The sequence below is a fragment of the Ictalurus furcatus genome, chromosome 2 (assembly GCF_023375685.1).
Source record: "Ictalurus furcatus strain D&B chromosome 2, Billie_1.0, whole genome shotgun sequence".
Classification (NCBI taxonomy): Eukaryota; Metazoa; Chordata; class Actinopteri; order Siluriformes; family Ictaluridae; genus Ictalurus; species Ictalurus furcatus.
Genome location: NC_071256.1, coordinates 7,311,949 through 7,326,246, shown reverse-complemented (window position 1 = coordinate 7,326,246; position 14,298 = coordinate 7,311,949). Strand labels below are relative to the sequence as shown.

At 40.1% G+C, this 14,298-nt stretch overlaps 1 protein-coding gene across 2 annotated transcripts; it reads left to right on the top strand.

Moving 5' to 3' along the window:
- Positions 1 to 1,327: 1,327 nt before the first annotated feature.
- LOC128620805 (nuclear receptor coactivator 7) lies at positions 1,328 to 13,769 on the top strand. 2 transcript variants are annotated; one of them, XM_053646128.1, is made up of 16 exons: positions 1,328 to 1,687; positions 2,217 to 2,347; positions 4,098 to 4,282; positions 6,463 to 6,533; positions 6,728 to 6,835; positions 6,963 to 7,046; positions 7,196 to 7,306; positions 7,426 to 7,610; positions 8,106 to 8,902; positions 9,253 to 9,424; positions 10,619 to 10,766; positions 10,899 to 11,024; positions 11,140 to 11,292; positions 11,387 to 11,482; positions 11,861 to 11,934; positions 12,018 to 13,769. In XM_053646128.1, exons 2-16 carry the CDS (start codon positions 2,310 to 2,312, stop codon positions 12,151 to 12,153), a joined length of 2,484 nt encoding a protein of 827 aa, XP_053502103.1. In that variant the 5' UTR covers positions 1,328 to 1,687; positions 2,217 to 2,309; the 3' UTR covers positions 12,154 to 13,769. The 2 variants fall into 2 exon arrangements, with proteins under 2 accessions (XP_053502103.1, XP_053502094.1); XM_053646119.1 differs by having other exon boundaries at positions 1,329 to 1,687; positions 8,073 to 8,902.
- The last annotated feature ends 529 nt before the right edge of the window (positions 13,770 to 14,298 follow it).

The window sequence follows — 14,298 nt, the reverse complement described above, 5'->3', positions numbered from 1 at the left end:
TTGCTTGTTTCTTCTACATTAATGCACTTGACTGGATGCTAAAAGGAAAAGATTATAGGTTAAAGATAAGAGTTTAAAGGAAAAACAGTAAACTGAAAAAAATATCTCATGCTCACTTTTCTAATAATTGTAATGTTTTAGTTTGTCTTGTAGGAACGGGATGTGGAAGTGTGTGTATAGCTGTAGGCTACATTGCATTTGTAGCAGCATGATGATGCAGCAGCTTTACCACCTTACAGCTCCAATGTCGCTGGTTCAAACCTAAGCTTTGGTTACTATCTGTGCAACCCATGTTTCATTTGGGTTCTCCAGTTTCATCCCTAATACATGCCACTATGTGTATTGGCTATGCTAAATTGCCCCTAGGTATAATTGTCCCCTCCAGAGTGTATTCTTGCCTCACACCGAGTGTTTACAGTATAGGCTCTGACCAACCCTGACCAAGATAAAGAATTCAACCCTATATGCTCTTGCAAAATTACTATAATCCACAGATATTGCTCAGCAGTTGCATTGACACACGTCATTTTTGTACCACAGATTTTTGAGGATCGTGTGATGCACAATTTTCTCAAACTTCCCTCTTTACCCTATAGTGCAAAGCACAAAACCATAAAGCAACAAAAGTTAATTCCTGTTATCACTTTCATTATAACAGCTATAAATAGTTGTTCCCTCACCAGCCTCTCTCTCTCTCTCTCTCTCTCTCTCCTGAAGGTATCCATACACAGATATACACAAATCTATATACACTTTCCACATTCCAGGTATGTATGTTAGCCGAGGTCTGGTGCACAGGTGGCATTGCAGTTAATCCAAAGGTGTTCAGTGGGGTTGAGGTCAGGGGTCTGTGCCGGACACTTGTGTTCTTCCACTCCAACCATGGCAAACCATGTCTTCATGGAGCTCACTTTGTGCACAGGGGCGTTGTCATGCGGGAACAGGTTTGATATCTTTAATTCCAGTTTAGCTGGACTGTAATGCTACAGCATACGAAGACATTCCTGACAATTGTGTGCTTCTAACCTTGGAGCAACAGTTTGAAGAAGAACCACATATGGATGTGATGGCCAGGCGTCCACAAACTGTACCTTTGGCCATATAGTGTATATATTCTAATGATACTACAGTATATGCTAGCTACAGATTATGAGCTACTGATGCACCATGGTTTGAACAAATATCTTTATATTCGTTCAAACCACAGTGCATCATTTAACTAGCTGTACCCCTGAGGTAAAGATACAGAAGTTCAACCCCCCAAATCACACTGGTGTAGGAGAAGGTGGAGTTTGAAGAATCCGGCCTATCAAAATATCTGCATATAAACACATCACATTTGTAAACACACACACACACACACATACATACATACATAGAGACACAGCTAACAGTTGGGTTTCTGTTTGCGTTAGCTTTCTGATGTGGTGTCACATTATATTTTGATATAAACACGCCAGCCGTGGTATGTTAGCATTGTAGCGGCTGGCTAGATAACATTATAGTGTAAACACATATCTCAATATTTCCTGTTACGTTAAAGAACGAGGGACGGTGGCTGAAAACCGGCGGAAATAAAACAAAAAACAAAAGGAAAACCCTAAGCTAGCTATCCGGCTAATTAATCCGAGACGGGGATCCATGTGAGGAAACTGGTAATGACTCGAGAGAAGATGTAGCTTGATAAGTGAGTATTGAAAATCGGTTTTAGCAAGCGAGCAAACAAGCCAAAAGACGTGTAGCGTTTCTATTCTGTCAGGTTTCTGTTAAGAAACTGTGATGTTATTGTTTACTGCTTAGCATCTCATCTCATCTCATCTCATCTCATCTCCAAAGCTACTGTCTGTATTAATCTGGCACTCTTGTTTAGCAACGTTAACACGCCAGCTAGATTTCTAATCTTTTTAGCAGCAAATAATAAACAAAAAGTGTTAAAGCGGTTGTTAAGTATTCTTAGTCTTAGCAAACAATGTTAGCTTTTCATACTGGAAGATATGACAGTAGTTAGCCGGGGTTTAACAAGCAAGTGTCCCAGTTTATTAATAAAATCTTTCTGGCTAGTGATATTCATTAAAGCCAGTTTTCTTTATTAGCTCTTTATCGTGCACATCCTTATCACATATCTAATTTTGCTCTGAGACCCTTATGTTGTGTTTGAGCATCTGTTCCGTGTACAACCAGGAGGTTTCATATTTCATTTTTTCCTCCTTTCTTAGATAAATAAGTGTTGGCCAGGAGAGGAGTGGAACCTTCTGGACCTGAGACCTGGACTTGTTTACCTGGAAGAGTCATCAGACATCTTTTCCTCAATGGAGAAAAAGGAGAAGAAGCCCAGCTACTTTGCCAGGTAATTAAAAAGATTATATATATATATATATATATATATATATATATATATATATATATATATATATTAGTGTGTGTGTGTGTATGTATGTATGTATGTATGTATGTATGTATGTATGTATATGCGTATATGTGAGTAAATATATGAATGTCATTCATATTGTGTACAGTTTAATGAGACTGTGTCTGCAGTTTCAGAGTAATTGCTTGATGCATAATGGATTCTCCAGGTTTTGTGTGTGTGTGTGTGTGTGTGTGTGTGTGTGTGTGTGTGTTTTCATGTATATGCGTTATATGTCTTCTGACATGCCAGAAGATTCAGCTTTCATGAAACGGCAGTTATAGTACTTTGAGACACAGATAGTAAATTAGATTGTTACTCTGTGCTCATTTCATTTATGTTGAGAGCTGTTTTAAGTGTTTTGTCCTGGTGAGGAGAGAAATAATTTTATAAGTTTAAGTTTTACATCATTCCACCGCCAAAATACTCTAGGCTGAAAGCGGCAGTGTTTTACCAGTTGCATCACCGTGGTTGTAGAAAGGACGAGTGATTCTGTTGTTTCCGCTGCAGTCATTGTGGCTTCTTTGTATTTTGACTTAATGCGTTTAATTTTGCATTGGAGCCAGGACTGATTGTTTCCTTGCTCTGTTATGGCCTGATAAAGACAGCTGGGGTGTCGCCCCCCCCCCCCCCCCCCCATTTCTGTTTAAACATATGCAGTAATATTCGATCTCTGTCAGAAGACAGTGAGAAATTAGGATTTGTCTGCCAAAGTAAATGCAAGGAGAAGTGAAAGTGGGTCAGGTTTGTTGAGTTAAGAACCTCTGTTGGCTCTCATTGCCTTCATGTGACTAGGCTTGGCTTATGCTTACATCATATGCTTGTAAAGTATTATCATGCAGACAGGTAACACCGCTTTGGTGGGGAACAACTTTTGCTTGTACATCTGGTGTTTTCCGCCATTCTCTCACAAATAAGCTATTGTATCTCTTTCACACAAGTCATCTGTAGCACTTAATTACAGCTGATATAGTGTGGAATCCTTTTTGGACATCAAATGGACAGTGTCATCATCATCATCATCATCATCATCATCGTCGATAGTTCTGCAGTAGGAGTTTCCTGGCTCTCCATGTCTGTTATTGAGACTTAAAAGCTATCCTGAGCTCAGCATGCTTGACTGGTGAGATTGTTATTTGGTCTAAGTATATGGAGGGAGTCTGCATTTATTTATTTATTTATTATTTCTTCCGGCTCTCTCGAGTGTGCTAATGCTCGATGTGGCTGATGTGGATTAATGAGAACAGTGCTTGCGGCATGTGGATCTGTAAGTTCAGGACTTGCTGTATTGTTGGATTGAAGACCCCATATGATGTCTTTTTTGTCATAAATTAAAAATAATAGTTTGTCCAAAGCTATTGCTTTTCAAAATAAATTGTCAGGTTGTTATTGTTGGCTAGCTAGCTTTTTCTCTTACCTCAGATCATGTAGACTGCAAACCTCCCTCAATCCCTTCGTTATTACCATTGATATTCCTACACGGTCTCCAATAACACATTTTCCAGCACTGTGAAAAGTATCCTAGTCATTCGCAGATGCATTATCATTTGCATTACAGGGGGCTGTGTGGCAGGGATAGAGACTGGTCATTTCAGTGTAAACCTTCCCCTTTCAGCAGAACAGAGTCTCATCAGTGAGCTTACGTTTCATTTTGATGCCCATAATTGTCATGTCATGTTACGTCTCTCAGGCTGAAGAAGACGCGGCAGCTGAAGCAGGGCCAATCGGAGAGAGCGGTGGCTAAGGAGAGCCTGTCAGATACAGACTTGAAGGGATCAGTCATCTGTGAGCCCGCCCCTACTGCACAGCTCGACAAGAAAAACCGAGAAAGTGAAAAGCCCAGTAAAACTGAGAGAAGCTTGAGTGGAGAATCGGGTAAGACACACTCCACAATTGCAGTCATAACTGCAGAATATTACAGTACGTGAGTTTGCATATATTAATCAAGCGTTTCTCAGTCCTGGATCTGGAGTACCTTGGATATTTCGGTGTTTTCCCTGCACCCAAATCACCTGACATAACTTAGCAGCTAATATACACCCTTAACTTGGTAGATTTGGGTGAGTTAGTACAGGGAAAAGTCCAATATGTGCAGGGCATTTGTAAACACTGAATGAATTCATAACTGTGGGCAAGCCCTTGAAATCTATACCTTCTTTTTATTCCTTTGTGCTTTACCGAGGACTAGGAGATCTGGAGCATCATTATATTACAGGAAACAGGCCTGCACACACACAGACACACACACCCAATGCACACACTCGCTCTCTCAACATAAACACAGGCCTCTAAAACTATTTGCTGATCTGACAATGGCGTGCTCTTAGGTGAAAGATCATAAATTGTTTGTGAAGGAAGTTACATACAGTCAGGTCCATAAGTATTTGGACAGCAACACTATTATGTCATTTTACCTCTGTATACCACCACAATGGATTTGAAATGAAGCAATTAAGATGTGATTGAAGTGTAGACTTTCAGCTTTAATTCATAGGGGTTTAACAAAAATATTCCATTAACCGTTTAGGAATTACAGCCATTTTTTACAGAGTCCATACAATTCATCCTGCTACTTCTATAAGCAGTCACATCATCAATAAACACCAGTGACCCAGTTCCATTGGCAGCCATAAATGTCCATGCCATAACATGGTAGCAATGGCACCATGGTTCCTCCACCAACTTTTACAGATGATGTGGTATACTTTGGATCATGAGCCCTTCCTTTCCTTCTCCATACTTTTCTCTTTTACCATTATTCTGGTACAAGTTAATCTGTCATTTTTTTGTGTTTTTTTAGCGAGTCTAATCTGGCCTTTCTGTTACTGAGTGTTACCAGTGGTTTGCATCTTGAAGTAAACCATCTGTATTTATATTCATGAAGGCGTCTCTTGATTGTAGAATTTAACAATGATATGCCTACATCCTCCAGAGTGTTCTTGACTTGGCTAGATGTTGTGAAGGTGTTTTTCTTCACCAAGGAAAGAATTCTGCGATCATCCATTTTAGTTGTCTTCTGTGGTCTTCCAGGCCTTTTGGTGTTACTGAGCTTGCCAGTTCCTTCTTTATAGGAATGTACCAAAGTGTAGATTTGGCCACTCAAAGTTTCTGCTATCTCTCTGATAGGTCTGTTTTGTTTTTTCAGCCTAATGATGGCCTCCTTCACTTGCATGGACACTTCTTTGGATTGCATATTGAGAGTTCCCATGAACAGCTACCAAATGCAAATTCAGTGCTTGGAATCAACTCCAGACCTTTTTATCTCCTTAATTTGTCATGACAAAACGAGGGATCAGGCCACACCTGGCCATGAAATTATGTCAGTTGTCCAATTACTCTGAAGCCTGTAAAAATGGAGGACTCCATTGGGTGTTAAAAAAAAAAAAAAAGACTAATTCCTAAACAGTTAATGAAATATTTTTGTTAAATACCTTGAATTATAGCTGAAAGTCTACACTTCAATCACATCTTGATTGCTTCATTTCAAATCCATTGTGGATTCTGCTGTAGCTACTAGGCTTTGGTGCTAGAAATGTCATTTTAAGCATATAAAAATGCTTCTGTTTTGCATTCTTTTATCATTGTTTTTGCTTTAATGATGGTGTGCACTCCAGTTGCCATGGACTCCACTATTGTGTTGAAACCTTATGATCTATTTTAGATCAAATCCATCTGTGTCATCTGAACACGTACTTCAATGTGGTCAATATCAATAAAATAAAAAAAAACCCAGAAATAGTGTAGAATCTCAAATATTAAAAATTCCTAAACCTTCTGTTTATTACCAATTTTAAAGGGGGGGGTTGATCCTAGATTGTCACTGTGGTCTCAGACTTTTGCACCCCTCGGTACCTACATATGAGGCTGTAGAAATTATGCATATCCTGTTACAGTAAAAGGTAGATACCTGTAGGTGATGAACTCTATTTGACCTTATTATGCATTTTAGAAATAGGTCAGTTGCTTTTGTTATTGAAGCAAACTACAAACTTTTTTCCCCCACACTGGCATGAACCTTCTTGAAAGGGAAAACAGTGCTATATTTTTTCTTTCAGTCGACAACTGCAAATCCAGTGAACAGGCCAAGAAAGAGAAAAGAAAGCCTCCAGGCACTGTCGAGTACACGGTGAGTGAATATTCCCATCCTTTAACCTCTAGACTTGAGCACAACATATTCTTAACATATGCATTATGGCATTAAAATAATTTGTTTATTAATGTGTCTGTGTTAATAGTTCAAAGCCTGTGGATGAAAAGCCTATGGATGTTTTTAGCTTATCGATTCATTAGAATAATTTAAGATGACGTGTATGTGTGCAGGTGGGATCTAAGGACACCTTAAACAGCATTGCATTGCATTTCAATATCACCCCAAATAAACTAGTGCAGCTGAACCGTCTCTTCTCTCGCAGCGTGGTTCCAGGACAGGTGAGTCCCATTCTGCACTTCACTAGTCACTTGCTTACTGTCTTGAGCTTCAGATTCTCATTCGAGTCAGTTCCCACACAGAGTGTCGTGCCCTGTATAATGTACTGATTGACTTTTTTCTCTACAGAAACTCTTTGTCCCTGATACAGGGCAGTCAGAGACGGCCAAGGTTTTCTCAGATTCTGTGAACGTGGCAGAAAAAGAGTTCCAGGTAGAAGACCTATTACTAATTACTTGTATTGATGGCACATTGCCTTCAATTTTATTTGCTCCACCAGCAGGTTATTTAAGATATTTTGCCTGTCTCTATAAACCCTGATAGATTTTGAATGCAAGTTCTAAGGTAAAGCTGTGTTTTAGGATGACAGATCAAGCTGCAGGCCGAGGCACCGGGAACTCTCTCCCCATTCTGAGGATGAGAGCCCGGTCAAATTCCTCAAGATGAGCTGCAAGTACTTCACCGATGGCATGGTACTAGAATATAAATTTTTAACCACAGTTGAAGGTGGAAATCTTGTGCATGTTAGCAAGACAAAAAAGGACTTGAGCTGATGATGGGAAATTCCCCTCTCATTTCTCTCATTTCTCAGGGAGTTGTTGGCGGTGTGATGATTGTAACGCCCAATAACATAATGTTTGACCCGCATAAGTCGGATCCTCTAGTGATTGAGCATGGCTGTGAGGAGTACGGCCTTATCTGCCCCATGGAAGAGGTGCTGTCCGTGGCTCTGTATGACGACGTGTCCCGCATGCAGCTCAAGGATGCTTTGCCGTCGTAAGCAGCAATGCATCTCTCTCTCTCTCTCTCGCTCTCTCTCTCTCACCTGAGTACTTTGTGTTTTCTCAGTCACGATATAATATGTGCTTTGGGGTGTTTATATAACGTCAGGCATCGGTTATCACATGATGCAGCACTGTGCTAGAGTTATTATTGACACTGGCTTGTGTCTCCATGACCTCTCTCTTTCTTCTCTTTCTTTCTAATGTTGCAGTTGCCTTTCATTTATCATGATGTACCATGCAGTAACTTTTTATATATATTTTTTCCCTATAATTTATATTCCATTTTTCTTTCTTTCATAAGTTCCCTTATGTTTTCTTTAGTTTTGTTATGAGTTTATAATTTAGTTTTCTTGAGTTTGTCCTTCATATTTAAGTTCTTTTTTTGTTTTGTTTCTCTCTTTCTTTAATTTTCCTTTCCGTCACCCTCACATGATGGCCGCTGTTTCAACGGTAGTGACATACCTCAGGATCTGTGTCCATTATACAGGCCAGGTGAGTGGGTGGAACTTCCATCTGAACAGGACCTGAACCCCTTTAGCCGCTACGAGGCCCTCGGCAAACCCAACCGCCCAATCGTATTGGATGACATTGAGACAGCGAATGATTGCCCCCCCGCTGACAAGTCACCATCCGATGAAGGCTTCACCGAGCTTGAGCTGTTGCAGAATGACTCCGGAACCGAGAACGGAAGTACCGAAACTTCTCACTGTAGGCCTGAGACTTCCAACACTACCTGCCTGAGTCTGGAAGAGACATCTTTACATGATCTGAGTCATTCGGTGGAAACAAAAATGAGTGTGCTGGTCCTCACAGACCAGAGAGCAGAGGCAGTGAGGTCATGTGATGCAGACCAAGTAGAGGACGAGGATGAAGGCGTTCATAATCGTTCCACAGATGAGATCGTAGATCCGGTCTTAGATGGGGACAAAAACAGCGCACTGTACACTGGAACAGAGCCTAGTGCAAAAGGACACGGGGTTACTGTAGTGGATGAGCTGAAAGATGCAGAGGATTTAAATAAGGCTAAGATTCTTACTCATGATTCTCCGCAAGTGGAAGAAGTAGTAGTAGTAGTAGTAGCTGAGGACGAAAAAAGAATGGTAAGCTCTCGGGATGTTGCTGTGGATTCTGGAAAATGTTCTTCTGGACCAGGCAATGAAGATGATAAGGAGACAATGAAGAGACCAAATGCAGATGAAGAGTTGAGCAAGAAGGAGGAAGATTTGCAAAACAATGAAACGGAGATGTCATGGCTGATGAAAAGGATGCAGGGCCCAATTGAAGGTGAGGGGATATGAAGATTGTGAAAATGTATCTGTAATTTATCGAATATAGGTCATAAGCATCCAGTGTATACTGCCATAAAATATAAATTGGCTGTAATGTATATTGGAACTGGAACTGAAGCTTGCTTCTTGTCAGTTGGCATGGTGGTACTGTGAGAACAAAAAAAGTGTGAGACACTTGTGTAATACTTTGTTTAATCTTTTATCTTATGTTTCTTTGATGTGTTAAAAAAAAAAAAAAATACTTTTTTGATATAACCTTTTTGGATATACCACACTCAAATTAATGTTTGGATGTGAATAGGTCATCTGTAAATTGTATCATCATTGTGTGTATCTTCTTTGTAGATATGCTACTCTCTGCCGAAGAGAAAAGCAAGAAACCACCTATGTTCCTGTGCTTCAAAGTAGGGAAACCCATGAAGAAATCCTTTGCTACTGGTCGAACCTCTAGCCCCACCCACTTTTTTGGGAGCAGAGGGAAACACCCAGAGTACTGGTTTGCGGTACCACAGGAAAGGTATGTTGTTGCTTGTGTGTGATGAATAACCAGGGCTTGAAGTTAACCAACCTGCCAAGTGTTGTAGCAAGTAATGCTCAGAACATTTGGGAGTAACCTTATGGAAACATTAATGTAATATAGTCCAGGTGACAGATAAGAGGAAAAGGTAACACAAAATGTCAGTAGGTAAGTAGTTGGGCTGCAGTGAGCCTTCAGAACGGCTTTCATATGCCTACCAGAGAACATCTTGGGCCAAAGGTCAATTATCAATTCTGTCATCACAATATTGGGTAACAAGTGGTGAGTTGGAGTCATGGCACAGGGAGCATCACGTTGGGAGCATGTGGCAGAAATTTGAGATTAATTTAACTTTCAGCACCAAAAGGACTTCTTCCTTGTACTGAATGAGGTTGGGGATTTTAAAGCTAAATGGACCATGGTCTAGTCCTCAATCATCGAGGCAGCTGGAATAAGATGTGGCCAGCAGGCTGTTGGTGACCGTCACGGCGGTGATCCTATGACGTCCTGGTGGACACCAGTGGTGAGGGAAGTTGTCAAGTTCAAGAAGGAGGCCTTCTAAGCTCACAGGGGGCTGTCCGGATTCAATTAAGGGGAATAGGAGAGCCAGAAGGGCTGCAGCAAATGCAGTTGCAGAATCAGTGGGAAAAGACTCAAAGTTCTTGCAAACCATTCTGAGTCTCAGGAGGAGAAGACGAGGCCATGTTGCACGCTCTGCTGATTAAGTGCATGGGAGTGTTGAGCTCCACTGGGGATATTTTTGAGGCGTGAGAACTTTGAGGAACTCCTTAACCCAGTGGACATGCCCTTTTCATCAGGAGTCCACCTTTGTGGCTGTGTTTACTGTGGGATGTTGAAGGCACTGGATGAGGTTGGGGTTCTATGTTGCTTGGAGTCCTTTTGGGCTGACAAACTGGGAATGTGGTAGCCTTTGTTTTTTTTTCCTTTTTTTTAAAAAAAAAAAGTAGACCAGAGGGTATTTTACAATTATATGGGAATTGCACTCCTCAGCCTAATTCTATTAATTTAAAATGTATACAGTTGCTGGTGGCTATAAAATGCTAGCTAGCTAGTAAATAAAAAATAAACCAATTAACTTTAGTGTCTGGTCATCTGTACATCAAGCCCTGGTTATAAAAAATTATTGTAAAATGTAAGTTCATTTTACTGAACTGTTCTGGCTCGTCTTCTCAGGGTGGACCATCTGTACTCATTCTTCATCCAGTGGTCTCCTGATGCCTATGGGAAAGATGCACAGGAGCAGGGCTTTGTAGTCGTAGAGAAGGACGAACTTAACATGATTGATAACTTCTTCAGTGACCCAGTGCCCCGAAATTGGGAGGTGAATTCCGATTACCTGAGCTTGTTTTGCAGTTCAACAACATATGGGCAGTTTTCTTAGTTCTAAATAGTGTATTGAACACTGTACCGTGGTTATGTATTGAGTGTGGTGCTTCTCAACCCCTTTCCTCAGATCATCACCATGAATGAAGCACGGAGGCGGCAGAGTTTTGGCACTTTTGAGGATGAGGAACCAATGGACCTATTGTCTGTTCTGATGGAACCCAGCAAGTTATTTGAGGATACACACATTGAGAAGGTTCTACAGAAATACATGTGCACTTAATTACATGCAGTGCAATAAATAAATATACAGTGTCTGTAGTAAGTACATTATTGCCCTCACTGCACTGACCACAGTGTCGTCCCTGCAGTTGGCTGCTCGACTCCCAGCTCGGGTTCAGGGTTATCCATGGAAGCTGGCCTACAGTACAGTGGTGCATGGAACCAGTTTGAAGACTCTGTACAGGAACCTGGGGGAGCTGGACTGCCCTGTGCTGCTGGTCATCAAAGATATGAACGATCAGGTACACACGTGTGTACATACATACACACTTCCTTATAACTGAGACTGGCTGTGAAATTCTTCCATTGCTCTTTTTTTAATGATTTTATTGGCAGGTTTTTGGCGTGTTCTCCACTCACCCATTCAGAGTTAGTGAGCACTATTATGGCACTGGGGAGACCTTCCTCTACACCTTCAGCCCTGAAATTAAGGTCAGGATACTACCCTGTATCCTACTTTACATGCATATAGACTATTCACACAACAGGCCAAATCTGATTTATTTCTTATGTTTGATTGTTTGTATCTGTTTTTGTTTGTTTGTTTTATTTTGGGGTTTTTTGTATGTATTGTATTGCCTATTCACTGTTATTGTTATTGTAACAACACAGTATGCAGAGAAGTGCTGCTGATTAAACGGTCAGTGCAGCTTTCACTGGATTTAAAACCGCATCCAAACAGGGCTTGAATTCAGTTGTAAGGACTGAAAATCCTTAGTTCATCAACCAGCACTGATGGTATGCAAGTATGTGAAATTAGATTATAAAGTGAAATTCTTTTATCTTTTTTTTTTTTATTATTTATCCAAGGTGTTCCGCTGGACTGGTGAAAACTCCTACTTTGTGAAGGGAAACTTGGACTCTCTCCAGATCGGAGGTGGAGGGTAAGTGAAAATGCGTATTTGTTCGGTCAAGGGGGTTAATATGTAGAGTTTCTATGCATTTAATCTGAAGTATATCTTGCTAGGGGTCATATTGGCCTGTGGCTGGATGCTGACCTGTTTCATGGAACCACCTCCAAATGCGCCACTTTTAACAACCAACCACTGTCATCACAACAAGACTTCACGGTCCAAAATCTGGAGGTGTGGGCCTTTGAGTAAAGTCCTCAAATGTATACTCTAATACACATGCACACACACACACACACACACATCTTCACGTACCATGTGAACAAAAAAATATATATAACACAAACAAAGAAACATAAAAACAAACCTAATGGCAAGTAATATAATATGCTGGAGACATGGTCTACTGCTGGTTATGTGGAGATACTCTTCCAAAAAGGTTTCCAGGGCACTAGTTTTGACATGAGACCAAACACTACAAGTTTACCAGGTTGTCTGTTGTGCTCATTTAGAATAGGATGAAGGGTAAGAGAGAAGCAGGCTTCTGTTTGTACCTCACTTAGACTGCCTTAATATTGTACACCTATCCCAGCATGCGATAGTATATACAAGCTCTGCATAAATATAACCCTTATAGGCTGTGACTGCAGAGCCTTAGCCATATTCATCATGCTAGTGAACCTTGGAATGAGCTGAAATTTTATATTTGAAATTTTCTCCAAACTTCTGTGGATTTGCCGAACAGGGACTATGATGATGTTTACAAAAAGGAAGATGAGATCAGTTTGGTATTGATTAGGGGTTTTGGTGAATCTTTAGTTCACTGAAAGCACGAGTGGCGTGACTGATATGGATGCCATTCATGTGAAACACATTCCATTTGATAAAAGCGAACTATTGTCTTGACCAAAGCTTTTTATTTATGCCTTTCCATGTACATTTTTTTTTGTTTTATATTGTTTGTGTGTTTTAAATATTTGAAATCATGTCTTTTTAATTGAAAGTTATATATATATATATATTTACTGTATGTGAGGATTCTGTTCATTTCAGTTTTGTGTGTTTATATGATTTATATTATAAGGACCTTGTTTGGTCAACATTAAGCTGGGCACATGGTAGAAGCAATGTCAGTATTACAAGTTTGTAACTGATAAAATTATTGATTATTTCACTGTGGTTGTGTTCCAGGTCTCCCACTAATACACACCAATATTATTCACAATGCGGTCTAATGCCAGTCAATACTTTAGTGATGAATAGTAGAATCATGAATACAAGCAAGTAGTGGCAGTATACTAGTCATTCCAACAGGTCCCTGCATGCTTTCATTGATGGTTTGTTGGCATTTTAACTTTTGATGGCATTCCCAGTGAATTTGTTTCTCTCAGCTTATACTCTAGAGTTTGTTCAAAACAAAAGCTGTGAATTATGGAAAATTAATGTAATGGCGCACTATTAAGTGTATGAATGTTACTAACACTTGTTTATTCTATAAACATGGAACAAGGAAGTTAAGTGTGTTGTAAAGGTTATCTCTTGGTTTTGACAAGTTTGAACAAAGGAAACAAAATTTAAAACTGACAAATTCTTTTGAATTTGAGGTGTCTGTCACATGTTTGATGGTTGGATGATGTTTATCACTACAGTCAGAAATCCCTTTTCATGCTTACCTAAACTAACACCAGATACATGTAGTGGTGTGCTTAGTCCACTTTTAATTAAGCTCTGTTTCCTCAATGTGATTGTGATTGGTCAGTTCAGTTTAAAACCGCAGTATGTGCACTAAATTCCTGCTAATCTTTAAACAGCTCGCCATGTTTAAATGTCAAATGTAAAAGGAAAATAAATATGTCCACAAAAATACATTTCACTTTAAATGTTCCAAAGTGTTTGTTCCTTGAATCCAAAACATGTCCGGTTCTATTTCACCCCTCCTAACTGCCAAGGGTAGTGTGTCGCACAACCCTGTGCATGTGCGCTCATATCCTGAGATCTTCCAACAAGGTCGTTAGGGCTGTATGACACAGTACTCGCTATAACTGCCATCGCTGTCTTCTTCCATCTCGGCTGTGCACATGATATTACGGACTAAATGAACACGGTATGGAGATTTTTGCTTTGCAACTTGTGTCTGACGTGCAGGTGTTCCTTCCTCCAAAGCAAGGATTAGCTTCTGCATATTTCTTACCACCATGGTAAATGTGCTTTTCTTCCATATTACAAGCATTATTCACACAATGCTACTGGGTTCTGTATGCCCTCTTAGAAACAAGTCATGTGGTTGTTTCTCTTTTACCAATTTCTATTCACCATATGATTAGTGACGCATCATTTTGTTTTTCCCTTGTCTCTTACCTCCTGGGCATTTTCTCCTTTCTCCACATTCCCCAGCAA